General features: G+C 45.7%; 1 protein-coding gene across 2 annotated transcripts in view; it reads right to left on the bottom strand.

Moving 5' to 3' along the window:
• The window catches only part of NPHP4 (nephrocystin 4), a 277,215-nt gene that overhangs the window by 102,436 nt on the left and 156,686 nt on the right, over window positions 1–18,093 (bottom strand). For both annotated transcript variants that reach the window (XM_061567973.1, XM_061567974.1), the window contains 3 exons: window positions 11,874–11,995; window positions 11,140–11,334; window positions 4,166–4,362 (listed from right to left, as the gene is read on the bottom strand). In XM_061567973.1, the coding sequence (XP_061423957.1) occupies window positions 4,166–4,362; window positions 11,140–11,334; window positions 11,874–11,995 (514 nt within the window). The remainder of the gene's footprint in view (window positions 1–4,165; window positions 4,363–11,139; window positions 11,335–11,873; window positions 11,996–18,093) is intronic.

The raw sequence follows: 18,093 nt of genomic DNA, 5'->3' as shown, positions 1-18,093 counted from the left end.
GTAATGATCCTATCTCGAAAGGAAGAAGTTCTCTCCGTTCCATTATTAACGATGATTTATTCTTCAAATAATGTATCTCTTGTGCGTGAACCAGGTGCTGGGGGGGGGGGGAGGGAAACACCCACCGTGTTTCCTGCCAACGAAATGATGTTCGGCAGACGAGCAGATGCGCGTGATGGGGTGGGATTGGATTTTAACTCATTTGTGAGAAAGAAAAGAGATCCATCCTGAGTTTTCTGGATTACTCGTGTCAAGGCCTCTCTGGTGGTTTTGAAATGCCAAGCGCACTGAAAAACCACCACTCATACAATTAACCGCACTGGACGTGCCTGACCTCCGCAAACCTGGAAATCACGAGCGGATTCGCTGCGTGCCAAGAAATGAACTCCGACGCAAGTATGGCACTTAATCAATGCAGCAATGATTCCCTACAATGTGTATGATTGCATACAGAAAGACTCTTTTTACATCGAGTGAAATCTTAACGCAAGGAAATGCACCTCAACTAACATCGGTATACATTTTGTCAATCATATCCTTTAATCATTATGAATCATTTGAAGCCCTATTGTCGGTGATGTGGCCCAGCGGTTGCACGTTCGCCGCTTGTTGTAGAGGTTCACAGTTCGAATCCAGTGGGCCTCACTGATTAACACTACGGGTGTAATAACTGTGATAACACTACGGGTGTAATCAACACTACCGGTGTAATCAACACTACCGGTGTAATCAACACTACGGGTGTGATCAACACTACCGGTGTAATAACTGTGATAATACTAGGTACTCCTTTTTTCTTCACGGTGGACGTTAATCAGAATCTTTATTTATCGTGGAGAAATCTGATGAGCTATGACGCTCTTTTTCCACAGATCTCCAGTAGGATCTAGCAGTCCAGCAGTTAAAGATCCCCCTGACGTCACTGGCAAGAGTAGACCAATGTGTTTTTCTCTGGTGATGGTGCAAATTTGGCCAGATTCGAAAATGTACTGCAATTTACACAATTGGGACTATACACAGCAATCTCCAATTAGCATGGTAGCACCTCCGATTCGCATGGTTGGCTACGTACGCTGCGAAAGAAGTTCCACATACATACATGAGAGGTTTTTTGGGTTAGATCGCGGAGAAAAAAACACGTCATTAAAACCACCACCACCTGACACAGCCAATTAGGAAGGTTTGTCACGTAAACAGAACGTTCCAATTCGTTACTAGCACAGCACACCGACCGAAACAGGAGGAATATTTCTCCACAACCCTGACTATCGCCTAATGATGCTGGTTGTAATTACTGACGAAACGTTGTACTCGAATTGTAAACGTTGTGAGTTTACACTCCAACACACCGGTGAGCTGTACTAGTGTAGAGGATGCTCGGGACATCCTCGCACACAAACACCAGGGGTTAAGGGTCACGGGAGCGCATGCCGTGTACTACACGCAATCCGATTATTATTGAGTGGAGGACCCTTTGATCGGATTGGCCCCAGAAGGATTAACAGAGTTGGGAAAACCTGAGAAGGATTGTCAAAGGGGTAGAAAACCCCGGCAGTGTGACACAGGGCGGGGGACGGGCTACATAAGGGAGAGAAGTTGGAGGGTTTCGAGGTTGGTTTTCGATGATTAGCGGAAGTACGGTGTGAGTTGCTTTGTAAATAAAGATCCTGCTTAACCATCTCAAGTCTCCTCGTCACTAGTAAGGATTTGGCGTGTTCTGTTAACGTGACAAAGCTTACTAATTGGCTGTGTCGGGTTGTGGCAGGTTTAACGACACATTCATATTTACGCGATCTAACCTAAAAAACCTATATTATGGCTATTGGTCGTGTTAAACATAGGTACGTACAATCATCCCCCCCCCCACTTTTGGCAGACTAATGCCCCCGATCACCCTTGCAAGAGACACTCATCTTGGTCTCTTGAGTTCTCACCTTGTTCAACATAATCAACTTTAACTTTGTAAATCCACAAACAGATGAAGGCATGCATGTCGGTCATGGGGGTTATCTAACCATAACCCATCAAGGTGGCCAGCATTAGATGGAAAACGGTGTTGGGGGGTGGAGTTGGGGGTCCATGACCGATTATAATGCTGGATACAACCACATTTTTGCCATTGTGATTTGTGACTTTGATCCTTATCCGTATGTCGATAGTTCAAGTTTAACGTGCAATTTTTATTGAGGGCCTGTGCATTGTCTTGGTGTGGGGTCTGGGACTGTTTTTGTTCAGGTTTTCCTGCAGTGCCAAAGATTCCATTTGGTGTTGAAAATCGACGTGAATTGATGCACTTATACACTTTTATGTATTTACATTTAGTGACTTGTTTCACTTTCCTATACTTTGCACTCCTATTGTGTTTTTGTACTGCTTGTCTTTGCAACTTTCTGACCTGCCCGTCCTGGACGTTTGTGAAAAAAAATTGCTTCGGATCTCATCGGACTCTTCCAGCAAAAAAATATATATATATTCTGAATCCGCTATCACTTGCCATTTACTTTAGCCACGGCTGGGAATCGAACTCAGGTCACCATGTTCATTGCCCAGTGCTTTACCCGATCCCCCTACCTCATATCCGTTATTCACAGATATCCGTTATTTACGGATATGAGGGAGGGGATGGATATTTAGGTGAAAAACAAAGGGGAGAGACGAACACAGGCGCAGGAGAGACAGTTGAGAGTTCGGCAGAAAGAAAGCAACTGAGGTGCAAACATAGTTCAACTCAATAGCGCAACAATGCGACTTTCGTGGAAAACTTCTGTGTAGATATTAACTTACACAACAATAGCTTACAAAATAATTTAACTTGCTAAAAAACTGTTACGTGCACTGTTCGTATTTGTGATGATCCTGAGAAGCAGGGGGGGGGGGGGGAGGTGCAAAGACAGAACCGACATGAATATTTTCACGTTTCACACTCGGTGATTCAATTTGAGAATTTAAACCCGGGGTAGGGGTTGTTAAATGAGGTGCGGATGCAATGTCATTCCGTACAAAGCAGAGGCATCTCGCCCCGATTGCACGTAATATTGGGGCAGGCAATTAGGTCAAGGGAGGTGGGGGAGCAACAATGAGTCATTGGTTGAGCATCACGTTTTTGAAAGTGTGACTTTGGATCTGAAAAGACTCCCAGAGGCAAACGCAAAAAAAAAACCCCACCCAATTACGCGTGCCTTCAACATTTGCCACGTGATTTTTCGGTACTGCTGTCTGTGCGGCACGCTTAATGGAGAACGGTGAACGAACGCACGCATCATCGCCACGCGTCGAAGTAACAGACGTTAAATGGTAATTGTGATAGGCACGTTTTGAGACACTGCAACTTTTTTTTTCCAGCCGTCACCTTACAAGGGTCTTTTAATTTTCTACTCCGACCTTTCCACGGATCTTTTAATCTGCCACTGTGACCTTCAAAGGCCTTTTCAAACAAGAGATGGGCTCTCGAAAGAAATCAGGCTATTTAATGTAATTTTTTGTAAAGTTGACCTCTCGCACAACGAGGAAGCGTAGGAGGGCTACTGAATTGGCCGTTTCGGTCAGAGGGATACATAGACCGCAAAGAAAACTGGTAGGATATGGGGAGGTCAAGTTGGTCATCTCGGCAATATTTGGTCCAATGGGGGTGGGGGTGTAGGGCACAAGAGGGTCGGGAGGCAATGGGAAGAGTTGGTCTTTCTTTGCGAAGGTTTCTGGGTCGCAAGTACATTCATTCGGACACATGGGCAAAGCTTGAACCACAGGAGTGGTATTGGGCCATGTAGGTGGTAAATGGACCACAAGGGTGGTAAATGGGCCACGGAGTGGAGTCGTGTCACCGTGATGATGGACGGATAACAAGTGTCGTAGCTGGACCACAGACAGGGGCGGTAGTTGAACCAAATGGACGTAAATTGTGCCACGGGGGAGTATTTGGCCCTCCATGGCAGTAGTTGAGCCATTTAGTTGGTAGCGAGGGCTTAGGGAGTGGCAATTGCGTGAAAGAGGTGGCCGTTGTGCGAGCCACAGTAATAGTCAGGAGGTCAGGAGGTATTATTTGCGCCGCATGTGCTAAGCGAGGCAGTGGTGAGCCCACAGGGCCAGTAATACAATCGCACGGTCACAGGGGGCAGCCAGCGATCTGCTGGGGGGCAATAAGCCACCGCCGCCTGCCGCTGTTTACCTTTGAGCGGAACCCCGTCGGGGCCCAGAGGCAGCAGGAGGGTGGGCTCGTCCGATCGGGCGTGAGCAGGCACCTCCGAGAGGGCCAGAGCTCGCGTGGCGACCGGCGGGAAGCGGTAGAAGTGCAGCGTGAAGTAGACGGACGTGGGCGCACGGGTGACACTGCCGTCCCGTCTCCCGCCACCGCCTCCTGACGCTCTGTTGGGAGTCGAGTCAGCGGGACACCGAAAATGAAAGCACCAGATGGTTAGGAAATATGGCACGGGGTTGCGTTTTTTTTTTTGTTAACACGTTCATTTTAATTATTTATGTTCTCGGTTAAAAACAGCCACCTACGTACATCAAACTCGGTGCAAGGAAGCTGTATCGATCACACATTGAAGTTTTTTTTTTTTTAACACTAGTCATCAATACATCACTGTGAGCTTGCTCTCTGATGAGATAAGGAGGATATGTATAGGTCCCTTATTATAGACCTCCCGGATGTAATGATGCAATTTATAATTGAGTCAGTCACACGATCGGTGGTTGTTAGTGATCGTTATCACGGCACGGTGAAAGTTGAGTGTGCTATTGATGCGTTCCTGACCATCAGCTTTATCACTTTTATTTTCTGTGTCTGCATCTGTTATCGCGTTCACAGTTATCATGATAATGACCAGCATCGTCATGGTTTTAATTAGCGTCACAATCATCATCATCATTTGCATTCTTAATCATCAGCGTTGTCATCGTAATAATCAATAGAATTATCTGCACCATCCTTATCTTTAGATAAAAAATAGCACCATATGCATTATTGTAAACAGATTCACCGTGGTCATCAGCATAATCAAAATCATGAATCACATACAATCATTTCCATCGCGAACTGTAATTGTCATAATGCCAGTGACATATGCTAAAGTGTGAGTCATTTGGGAAACCAAATTCAGCACTAAGGTTAAAAGACAATTTGATCTCACCCAATTGATTGGATTGACAGATGCCCTTTATTAAACACGGTGAGAGACCGATGAGATTCAATATCTCCCTTAACAAAGATGACTTGGGTGACCCGGGGTTATGTAGGGACAGTGGTTAACGTCACACAAATCATGCGGACAAACGTTTACAAAAATAGGACTTTTGGTTGTAATGCCAGCACGCTTGCAAACAATGCCGCCTGGCCTGCAATGTCCACTTAACCAGACACGGTGCACTCTGGTAATTTTCTAGAAAATAACTGGGTAAGTATCGTGAGAATGGAGTGGGGGTTGGGGTGGGGGGGGCGATCGCACAGTGGTTAGAACAATGCGCTACAAACCCAGTGACCTGCATTACGATTCCCGGCGACGTACAATATTGAATAGCAAAGGGGTATTTGAAATGTTCTGGAGGCGTCAACACCGCCACCACCATCACAGAGAGTCTTGTGATGTCAATTTCCTTGAAAGGACTTGATGATAATCTTCTTGACCAGTTGGGTGTTGCTTCATCTCGTGGCACAAATGGTAAATATATAAAAGAGGGGACAGTGGTTCATGCACTGATAAAACATTCGTAAAAATCGGAATGAATTTTCTAAGCGCACGCATGTGAGCCCAGTGAGAGATGAAAGGAATACATGTAAATTGCATGTGATTTTTCAACAACCCCTACCACACTGACCAGCGTGGTGAAGTATGGCTCAACAAACCCCCATGACATATAAAGTAAGAAGTTGAGCAAAGGTTCTTTTCAAACTGGCCCAGTGGTGAATGTCCCGACTGCCAGGTGCCCCCAACAGCAGGGTAATTGCAGGTTCAAGGATGAATAAATTAATATCACTTATTAACAATCACGGTAATCGCCATCGAATTACACGTGGTAAGAATATTTGGTAAATGCAATGGGTTCGACGTGTGACGCTGTATTGAAATAGTTGTCGCATACCTTCACTGAACGTTAAGATTTGTTCTTAATGCTTGGATTAAATTGTGTGACCCAATTCATGAAATCGCCTTCGGAGGGCAGCACAGGCAGGGGGAGAAAGGGTGAATTGTTACATCAAGAGTGGATACACTGGGCCGCTGAGTTTCTGTGTTCAAAATGGGTTGTGTGATGACTGCCAGATGCCCCAGCTGCAGGGACATTTCAGCCTACTTTTGCTTCACTGAACACACAGGCTGTGGCATGGCATGCATACATACGATCATATTCGTGTGTATAGTACAATTATTATTATTACTGCTCCTACGACTACACTTATTTACCCATGAAAGCCTTACTGAGGTTTCAAGAATCTTTTTTCAGGACGGTCCTGACAATTTTTTGCAATACAGGGCGCAATGTTGCTGTTACGTGTCACCCCAATTGAGTAATTTGGTCAATTTTCAGCATTGTGACGTTTGGCCAATGCCAGTTACGTTGTTTTTAAATCCTTTATATTAAGTTCGCTTGCTTGCTTGCTTGCATGCTTGCTTGCTTACGACCGTGCAAATCTTTCGGTCGTTTTTTAACCCACTTCCCGTGATCCCATCGAGCTGACATTTTCCACACAGACTCGTTGTGCGAGACAATTAATGTTCGTGAAAAAAAATTCCCAAAATGTTACACTGTTTAGGGAAAACAAATTAAATATTTAATTACCAATTGCTTAATACTGGCAGACAATCATCTGACCCATAGGTGGCAGCCATCTCAAGCCAGAGGACGAGAAGACTCTAGCTGCCACGCATATAAAGGATTTATAGTGAAAAACTTTGTTTTTACGGGTTTACTTGTTTTTTGCTCTGGGAAAAATAAAAAAACTGAGAACCCGGAGGAACAGGATTATAGCTTTCGTGACTGCAAGGATTCATATTCTTAGGTTGTTTCGGTAAAGTAAGCTCTTACTTGATACAGCAATCGTGCTGTGACGGTTCCACATGAAGACGGAAGCTTGTGTTGCCTCCGAAACGTCGTGATTTTTTATTTTATTTTTATTTTACTTTTTATTAATTTAAATTTTTTTTACCTACGTGACTTTACCGAAAAAACCTAAGAATAGGATTAAAACTCCACGGAGGAAGGTTCCTGTGTCGGCAATCAGACCCAAGTCCTACTTGCTGCAAGGGACAAGCGTTACCACTTGCAAACCGACTTTCTCTACTGCCATCTCTTGGCTACCTAGTAGCCCAGCAGGCCAGAACTTTCACGACAATTAAGACAACATTGGGGACATCCTAAAATACGCGTTAAAAATATTTAAAAGTACGGTACTATGTTCCGGAGCTAAATGCCAATGTCGAGGTCTGCTAGCTACTACATCGCTTCAGGAGTTCACGTAGTTTTACGATTTCTCTACTGAAGAAACAGTGGAGATTGGCTTGCAATATAATGCTTTCCAACATGCGTTTGTCTCTGACGGGTAGCTGGGCAAACACGCTTCCATATTTTGCTCTGGTTTACCTTTTCAAGTTCTGGGCAACCATTTGTTCAATTTCGCCAGGTTCCAAATTGATGAGTTCTGAATATTCTTAGGTTTTTTCGGTAAAGACACGTAGGTAAAAAATTCAAATTAATAAAAAGTAAAATAAAACATTAAATAAAAATCACGACGTTTCGGAGGCAACACAAGCCTCCGTCTTCAGGTGGAACCGTCACAGCACGATAGCTGTATCAAGTAAGTATAGCTGTATCAAGTAAGTATCTTACTTGATACAGCTATCGTGCTGTGACGGTTCCACCTTAAGACGGAAGCTTGTGTTGCCTCCGAAACGTCGTAATTTTTATTTTATTTTATATTTTACTTTTATTAATTTGAATTTGAATTTTTGACCTACATGACTTTACAGAAAAAACCTAAGAATATGAATCCTTGCAGTCACGAAAGCTTCAAATCTAGAAATGAGTTCTGAATAGCATTGCAAACTTTGTATTGAAATTTGGAGAGGAAGATGAAAAGACTTCACGCAGTCCACACTCGTAAGTTAGAAATCACGACAAATGCTTTCAACACGGCGACCGAACATCAATCATCGATCTCCCGTTCTTCAGAGCAACAACACAAGCCACGCCAATGGTCCTCTTCAGGGACAAACAACGAGCCAGATTGCCCCTGGGACAAGGATCCTTTAACTGAACATTGAGGGGATACACCCAAGCAAAGTGTGAGTATCTCACAATCGTAACTAAACATCAAAGCGATACACTCTGCCACTCCTCCTGCGGTTATCTGGCTTGACCACCTGAGGTATGCAGTCAACAATGCTTGACTCAGGGAGGAGGACGCCCCTGCCATGCATAGTCCCATGGGATGTTGGCTACCAACAACAAGGCAACTCCTATGACTAATTGGGAATGGGACGCAAGCGTAGGATTGATCACCCTGTCGCTGGCCGCCTTTGGGGAGGGTGTATAGTATGAAAGGCCGAAACACCCTAGGAACCAAAGGTTCACTACTGACGATGCGCTCCCCAAATTTCACCAGGCTCACTGTTCATGAACTCTTGGAAGTGCTTGCACAAAGGATAGTAACATCTCATCCAGTGTTCTTTGGAATCTGAATATCTGGTCTTGTCCAGTGACTGCTGAGAAAGATCAGCTGACAACAGGGGAAAGTCCTTGTGGCGGCACAGAGAGACGGCTGACAGGAGGGAATAGACCCCACTGGGACCGTCATGGGTTAGCTTCCCATTTCTGTAGTTTCCCATGCTTCGCATTATGTTGGAAACACCCGCTTTAGCTACAGAAAGTCAACATACGAGAATACCCCTAGAGTCTGGGAGAGCGGGGGTGGAAGATGACTCATCGACTGACAACATGGTAACGACTGGACCGGAAACGACTACGAGTAATGAGAGCACAGCACAAGAGAACACCACAGCAACTGTCACAAGTTCCGCTGCAACAGCAGGCCACAAACAGATGCAGGTATGTGTCTGTGGTTGGAGGAAAGTTACATCACACCATGGGTTGAGGATCCACCAGGGGAAGAAGGGGTGTTTGGGTAAAGAGAGACAGAGGCCTCGCATTGATTACTTTCTGCGAAAGCGATCAAATCAGTCGAATGAAGCACAGCAACTGGATGCAAACCATAGTTTGCAGTGCATCAGTACCACTGTCATGGAGGACGTAAACTCAAGCACCGAAGTAACAACTGAGGTGGAACCAACAACAGGAGTGGAACTCACCCAGCCTCCCAGACCTGCAGTCGAGAGGAGACTACCAGGGCACAGACCGTATGTGAAGTGGCCTGGCGCCAGTGACAAGAAGTTGTGGGAAACAGTGAATACTGACCTCACCTTGACCCTCGAGAAACTTCGAGGCACAGTGGAGAAGAAGTTGGAGAGGATGGGGGACATCATCTATGAGTACGGGGCAGAAAGCTTTGGAGTGCAAGAGGCAAAAGGCAGGAGACGGAGGTGGCAGAAGACAGCAGTCAGTGGCTCTGGATGAAGAGAAAAGACCCCAGCTGGGCCCCAAAGTGAGAGGGCCAGGAGGTATGCAGTCAACGCCCCTGCCATGCATAGTCCCATGGGATGTTGGCTATCAACAACAAGGCAACTCCTATGACTAATTGGGAATGGGACGCAAGCGTAGGATTGATCACCCTGTCGCTGGCCGCCTTTGGGGAGGGTGTATAGTATGAAAGGCCGAAACACCCTAGGAACCAAAGGGTCACTACTGACGATGCGCTCCCCAAATTTCACCAGGCTCACTGTTCATGAACTCTTGGAAGTGCTTGCACAAAGGATAGTAACATCTCATCCTGTGTTCTTTGGAATCCTGTGTCGGCAATCAGACCCAAGTCCTACTTGCTGCAAGGGACAAGCGCTACCACTTGCAAACCGACTTTCTCTACTGCCATCTCTTGGCTACCTAGTAGCCCAGCAGGCCAGAACTTTCACGACAATTAAGACAACATTGGGGACATCCTAAAATACGCATTAAAAATATTTAAAAGTACGGTACTATGTTCCGGAGCTAAATGCCAATGTCGAGGTCTGCTAGCTACTACATCGCTTCAGGAGAGAGTTCACGTAGTTTTACGATTTCTCTACTGAAGAAACAGTGGAGATTGGCTTGCAATATAATGCTTTCCAACATGCGTTTGTCTCTGACGGGTAGCTGGGCAAACACGCTTCCATATTTTGCTCTGGTTTACCTTTTCAAGTTCTGGGCAACCATTTGTTCAATTTCGCCAGGTTTCAAATTGATGAGTTCTGAATATTCTTAGGTTTTTTCGGTAAAGACACGTAGGTAAAAAATTCAAATTAATAAAAAGTAAAATAAAAAATTAATAAAAATCACGACGTTTCGGAGGCAACACAAGCCTCCGTCTTCAGGTGGAACCGTCACAGCACGATAGCTGTATCAAGTAAGTATAGCTGTATCAAGTAAGTATCTTACTTGATACAGCTATCGTGCTGTGACGGTTCCACCTTAAGACGGAAGCTTGTGTTGCCTCCGAAACGTCGTAATTTTTATTTTATTTTATATTTTACTTTTATTAATTTGAATTTGAATTTTTGACCTACATGACTTTACAGAAAAAACCTAAGAATATGAATCCTTGCAGTCACGAAAGCTTCAAATCTAGAAATGAGTTCTGAATAGCATTGCAAACTTTGTATTGAAATTTGGAGAGGAAGATGAAAAGACTTCACGCAGTCCACACTCGTAAGTTAGAAATCACGACAAATGCTTTCAACACGGCGACCGAACATCAATCATCGATCTCCCGTTCTTCAGAGCAACAACACAAGCCACGCCAATGGTCCTCTTCAGGGACAAACAACGAGCCAGATTGCCCCTGGGACAAGGATCCTTTAACTGAACATTGAGGGGATACACCCAAGCAAAGTGTGAGTATCTCACAATCGTAACTAAACATCAAAGCGATACACTCTGCTACTCCTCCTGCGGTTATCTGGCTTGACCACCTGAACTGGATCCTTATTACTTGAGTTAATGTGACCCCACGTTATGGTCAGGCGAAGAGACAGACACAGACGGGCGGAGCGCCAGCACCTGCTGAAGGCCACGAACTGCAGCACGATCTCGTTGCCCTTCAGAGGGTCGGCCTCCTCCCGCATGAGGTCAAAGGCAACGGGGTCGCCGGGGTCCACCATGTCAGCGAGGCGGCCGTGGATGTCGCGGATTTCCAGGAAGCTGGCAGCAGTGTGGAGGCGTGCGAAGGCCGCGCGTGACAGTGTCGACGAGAAGCTACAGCGGCAGCAGCAGCAGCAGAGCGGACAGCGATTTAGCACGCGTGTATACGTTGAGCTTCTTTTGCACCTTAGGTAGCCAACCGTGTTAATAGGGGGTGTGTGTGGGAAGGACAACAAACTAAACACAAAAAGCAGTTCTAAAGAAATTAGCTTTTCATCGAGATTTAAAAGAGCATAGCTCCATATTCTTGGTTCTTTTGGTAAAGTCGCGTAGATAGATTTTTTACTATAGAAATAAATAAAACATTCACTTATCTTTTTTATAAAAGCAAAAAACCACAATAAAAATAAAAAGAGTAAAATAAAATTTAAAATTAATTGAAAATACGTGACTTTACCGAAAGAACCAAGAATATGAATTCTTGCAGTCACGACAGTCAGCATAGCTCCAGTGCCCATAATCGGGGCGCCGGGTCTCTTCCGTGGTTAGGACAGCGTGTTGAGAGTATCTTCTCTCTCAAGCTTTTGTCACGCACCTTCGCTGTGGGGGGGGGGGGGGGGGGGGGCGAAGGGGGCGCCGGGGGGGCGGCTCACCTGGTGGGGAGTCCACCGCTGGGCGCCAGGATGAGGGCGTCGACCGGAGTCACGGTTCTGCCGTGGAGCTGCTCGGGCGACGCCTCGTCCGTGTCCACGATGGTCCTTCTCACGACGCTGCCCTGCAGAGGATTTACAGGAACCCAGAGTTAGCTGTAGGATACGACACGTCCCGCACCTCCAGTTAGCACGGTTAGCTGGGTACGGTGTGAAAGAAGTTCAACATACGGACACACATTTCAACGTCGACTGCGTTTACTGCGAAGCAGATGGTGCGTACGAACGGTTAATACTCCCGCATTATTAACCAGGGTGACCTCGGGGCTCGAACCGCGAACCTCTGCGCTACCGCTGGCCCGCGTCACCGCCACCGTATATAATACGTACATACATAAATGTCGCAAGCAGAGAGGAAGCACTGTCGTGGAGGCAATCCTGGAGCGTGGTATTGTTTAAAACAGGAGAGGGTGGGGGGTAGGGGAGGGGGTGGAGTTCTATAAACCCCCAGCTGGTGCCCCCACGATGGTACACGGGCGCAGGGAGGAGACAGAGAGACAGGCCAGGAAGGAGGTGGTTCTAAGTGGTCAACCACCGGGGTACGGATGACCATGGAGTGAATGTGGAGAAGGCCGAGTACAGGAATGAGTGGAGAAAAAGGTGATGGACCAGGAAGGCAGACACTGCAGGAATGGGGACATTTCTGCAAGGAAGATATTTAGGTCGTGGCATTGACTGCAACAGTTGAGCAGAGGAGTCAATTCGGTGACCCTGCTTCGGTGACCGCTCAGTGCGACGATTTGACTTGACAGACCTCAGTCAGTGGTAGTAATTTATGATCCTATAACAGGCGCATAGTCTTTAATCAATTAACGCAGCGACCATTTCTGACCTCCAACCGAACAGCGTAGCCTCGCCAGTTGGTATTAGTTTGAGAAACCCGGTGCTCATGATTCCGACGATGATAACATTGATGATACCAAAGCCGACCCTGCCCTGAATTAGAACTGCTGGCTACCAAATGAGCTGTAACCATTTCTAATAGGCGTTACTCATTTAAGTCAAGAGTGCACTCAGACATGAATTTTTAATAGGGACAAATGGATAAAAATACAGAGTTGTAACGAAATGAAGTGTAAAGGGTAATTATATTCGAGGGGGGAAAATATCATGAAAAAATTATGGCAAATTAAAATTGCATTTAAAAATGAATTAAAGCGTGTGGTGCCTGGGTAGCCGAGAGGTCACAGAGATGTCTTGGGGTTCAAATTCGGACAGCCACCTGTGGATTAACCCCGGTTCTTAACTACAAATCCGATTTGAAGGCCTAAGCCCAGTAACCAATGGCCACACAAGAGCCCCAATCGCACTAAAAGCGGGATTTTCAATGAATTTGGATAAATTCCACATCTGAAAAATTGGTTTGACCGCCAAGCGACGAACATCTTTACACCAGATTATTTGGTGGTCATGCCGGCCGCCATCGCTGCTGCTGCTGCGTTGGCACTGATACAACAAGCAAAATCATAATCATAAATAATAAAAACTCAAACCAGTGGTCAAATAAATACTGTGGCCCTGAAAGGAAAATATACAGAAGAGGTGACGTTTTGAGCAACGGCCTTTCTTCATAGCACATGAACAAAGAAGGATCATTGCCTGGCACGTTGGCTATTATATATTTTTCCTTTTAAAGGCCACGGTGTTTTATTGACAAATATGTTGAGTTGAGTTTGTTTTTAATCTTTACAGCAGCCTGTATGAGAAAGTGCAGATGGACAAAACGTGACCTGAAGTGATTCCTCAGGAGTAGTTCTGTGAAATCACCTTCCACAGGCTGTGGTCTAACATGGGGTGATGTACTTCTCTGTGAGAGTTCCAAATGGGCGTTTTTCTCCGTCTCATGATATCATGCCGATAGCACAATTGGAACGATACAACACAAGCAAAAACACATTAAAAGTCATGACCCATGAATTCAAAATCACATGAACAATTTCAATATTTTCGAATTGCCAACAGCACACGTGAATTAAAAACCAGCAATGCAATAGTTAGTGGGTCACCTGCATTAATAGTCTGCATGTACACCCACCAATCAATCAATCAGATTGTTAATAGCCAATAGACTAAGCTCAGAAATTTGGACAACATCCACTCGCTATTTCCTTCCAAAATCCACACTAACTAGCTTATTTTTGTTCAATAAACCAGCAAGCCCACATGTATGCGTTGTACACCAGTCATTCCATAGTATGAGACTTTAAATCACTTCATTTTCATTATTATAACAATAAAAAATCAAGTCCTTTATCAATCCACTGCTGAATGAAGGCCTCCTTGACCATACTTCACTGCACTGCCCAGTGCGGGTCGGTGAAGGAGCGACCCTATACTGGTTCAGGAATGGTTCACACCCACGGCTAATGCCACCAACAATTATAATTAGCCATGGCCGAGAATCAAAATCAGGCGAGCCGGTTCATAGTCCAGTGAACTAACTACTGCATTACCGCTGAACCCCCTAGATGATCACTGTTCCACTGAAACCCTGGCAGTGCGCTGTGCGACACTTCGTCGATGAAATGCGTGCGAAAATAACAAGAACACGTCTCTGACATTATCCACAAGGGAAGGCAGCTTTGTGCTGGAAGTCACGGCTGAATATTAACATTTTATGAAAGCGCTCATATGCCATGTTATAACGTGTGCGGGTCCTGTGAGCACACAACTGATAAAAGGAGACACTTGACATGGCGAAGAGGACAATTACACGATTCTCTGTGTGTATATACATATGTATGTAAAATACCATTTTAAATCCGTTTTTCTGCTAGTACAAACTAAATGCCAGTCAGGGCTTATAAAACCAATCTCCGTTATATAAATATATAAAAATAACCCGAATGCGTACACATGCTTATTTTTCTTTACATACGAGTAAAGTAAACACAATTGGAATTGACACGGTGTTGTGTCTATGTTGTGCTCGTTTAATCCCCCCCGTGTAAACCACTGAATAGCGACTGCTGCTGCTGCTGCCACCATTCCTCATCTCAGTCACTCACTAACAAATGTTCATACCCACGAACAAAGACTCCCGTACTGCCCTTGGCAGACCGTTGGGGCAAGTGCGGTGAGCAAGCGCCTAATAATGCTGGCACGGCACACGAGTGAGTGGTGTGGCCAGAGCCGCACCCCATCACCTTTGTCTCCCCAGTGCTATTGTTTACACAACACACCAGGCACAGTACTCAATTAAGGTGAGTCGATTTCGGGGAGGCCCAGTTCAAGTATTCGCCACTGATGTTGGCTATGAGCGGGCATTGAACTCTGGTCGTCGTGTCAAAAGCATAGGCCGCTACCAGCTCCACTACTGCTCCAAATAAAAAGACAAAGATGCCCCGTATAGCTGAAACAGACTATTGGGGTAAGTGTTGTGAGTGAGCACCCATGAAGGCCGACACGGCAAACGAGGGGGTGGGTGACCAGCATCACGCCAGGCCTCCTTTGTCTCCCTAGTGACGATGATTACAAACCACGCCAGGCACTCATTTGAGGCTGAGTCGACTTAGAGTAAGCCCAGGACCTGTTCAGATAATCGTCACTGGTGTTAACCCGGTCGCCGGGTTAAAAGCGCAGGGCGCTAACTGCTACACTATCTCTCCCCATACTCTCACACACACATACATACAGAGAGAACATGCAACTAGAAATACCCCGCATCCCAAACTGCTGCCCTCCACTGGCTCCGGTTCTAGCCCTGGATCAAGTTCAAGACGTTGTGGAGTGAATCATGCAGCCAGCTATGGCTGCAGAGTTTGGTAATACATGTTGTTTACGTCGTTATTGTGAAAATTCGGTCACAGTTCCTATGATCACTGTTTCATTGCTTTAATGGCTTTATTTTGGTGATTTTTGAAAAGTTTTCGGTTTGGCCATGTTTGTTTGTTGTAGTACAGAGTTAGACTGATGGCCTTAAGCTAAGTTGTCTTGTGGTTGTTGTTGTTTGACTTGCATCCCACTGGGATTTATGCACACAGTGTTGGTGTACGGTGCTTTTTCTGCAATATTTTGCTGTCTTTGCTTGGATTTTCTGTTAGCACATATTCACTTTAAAATGTTTTCTTGTTCATGTTTTTTTTTGTTTGTTGCGGTTGCACCCGATTCAAGAGCCGAATGGCTCACAGGGCTATACCTAATAAATGAAACTTGAAACTTCTTGCCTCTCCCATCTCATCGCTCTTTAATTCCTCTGATTTTGCTCTCCAATTCAAATGCTCAGTCAACCCTAGCTCAGTGTGACGTCGCTCCTTCTCCTCTGCTGCTCTGATTGTGTGGAACATACTCTCCCCGGTCCATGTTCCAGTCCTTGCTCAAACGTTCCTCTTCTCAGTTTAACAAGCAGTAGAAGGAGGCCTTTTCGACCAATATTACCCACAATATAGGTTTTTGGGTTAGGTCGCGTAAATATAAATGTGCCATTAAACCCGCCACCACCTAACACAACCAATTGGTAAGGTTTTTTTTTTACGTAAACAAAACATGCCAAATTCGTTACTAGCTCAGCACGCCGGTGTGTCGGAGAGATGACCCACGAATTGGCATGTCTTGTTCGTGACAAACCGTACTAGTTCCTACTCTCATTTGCTAATGACCGTCTCTTCCCCGTACATTTATATTACACGCTTACTTTTTCTCCATGATGCTCATGTCCCACTACTTTGCATAGAATCTTGAGATTCCCACTACTCTGATGCCCACCTTCGGCGGGGTGAAATACGGTCAAATAATTGCCACGAGCCGCGTGGCATGAAGAGGCCCCCATCCACAAAAAGGAATGAGATGCCCTCGTTGCCTTTCGTGTTCCGTTTTTCGTCCCGCTCACGCACCTCCCATTGACACGGTTGGCTGTGCGCTAAAGAAGTTCAACATACATCCATTGAACAAAACACGTCTGTGTATCATCATCGTCATTAATCATCCCCTGTGAGACTCCGTGGCATCTGCGATAAACACCTTAAATTTGCTCCGGTCTGTTGTGCTTTCTTCCTTCTGCTACCACCACGTCCAACTTCCGTATTTTATTTGATGACGGTTTCCGATTGCGTTGATGTCCTCCCTCTACATATTTTACCACTACGCCTCTCTTTCGTCGGTGTCTAGGCTACTGCTGCTTCTTCACAATAATGCCGAGAGTATCTACATAAATTCTCTACCATTCCCCAGCCCTTGTTTAAAAAAATATTTCTCGTATTATTACAATTCTGGAATCAATTGATTCTTGAATTTAAATTGCAATCTTAAATCAAGACAATTCAATTAGAGGGGGGGGGGGGAGATATTTGGGCAGATTGAAACACTGTGAATAGGCACGTAATTATGCATCTATTCATCGATTAAAAGCAAATCTGGCGCTAATGACACATGCATTGAATTACGTGAGATGGAAAATCAATAATTACAATGTGTGCGAGTGTTATAGTTAAGTTAATGAACCTAATGGGATGTGGGGGAGGGATAATGAATAATCACACCAGCTATATCTATAACTGGAATTACATTATATAAAGGGAGTGAATGAATCTGGAAGACGAGGGATCTCTGCGCAAAATACGGGCAGGGGACCAGAGAGAAGCAGGAGTAGCAGCAGCAGCAGCAGCAGCGGCGGTGGCGGCCGGGCACGAAATCCCGGCAGACGGATTCACTGCTGACGGGAGCTCAGGGACTGATGTCACGGTGGAGGAGGGGGGGGAGTCAGAGAGGACCGCGGTTGCCAGGGGCAACTGCATCGAGAAGGCTGAGTGAGTATCGCTTGGCCGGCTAGAAGTGAGAGAACGGTGAGAGCAAGAGGAGCTCCAGTCAAGAGGGGCATAGTGAAGTGAACTGCGTACACACGTCGAGAAGGCGATCGAGTGCTTGGCTCAGGTGGGCGGGGGGGGCCTTCATCGTTTCCACGTCACAGCAGTGAGCCGGCACGGGTGGAACGCGGACCCATGTCGGGAATTGCTCGATGGTGGTGCTGACAAAGAAACAACGAGTTCTCACCTGAGCCAGTGACCCGTGTGATTCAACAGTGGTTGTGAGCGGTCGTAGTCCAGCGCCTCGGAGGTTGGGTCCGTCTATGTATGTACGTTGAACTTCTTTCGCACCGTACATAGCCGACTGTGCTAATCGGAGATCATATGATCATCATCGCATGCATGGGATGCCTATGCTTCAT

This window comes from Lethenteron reissneri, chromosome 40 (genome assembly GCF_015708825.2).
Source record: "Lethenteron reissneri isolate LAM-NWPU_2019-01 chromosome 40, ASM1570882v1, whole genome shotgun sequence".
NCBI lineage: Eukaryota > Metazoa > Chordata > Hyperoartia > Petromyzontiformes > Petromyzontidae > Lethenteron > Lethenteron reissneri.
The sequence above is the reverse complement of the archived record's forward strand: the minus strand, read 5'-3'. Positions and strand labels throughout refer to the sequence as shown.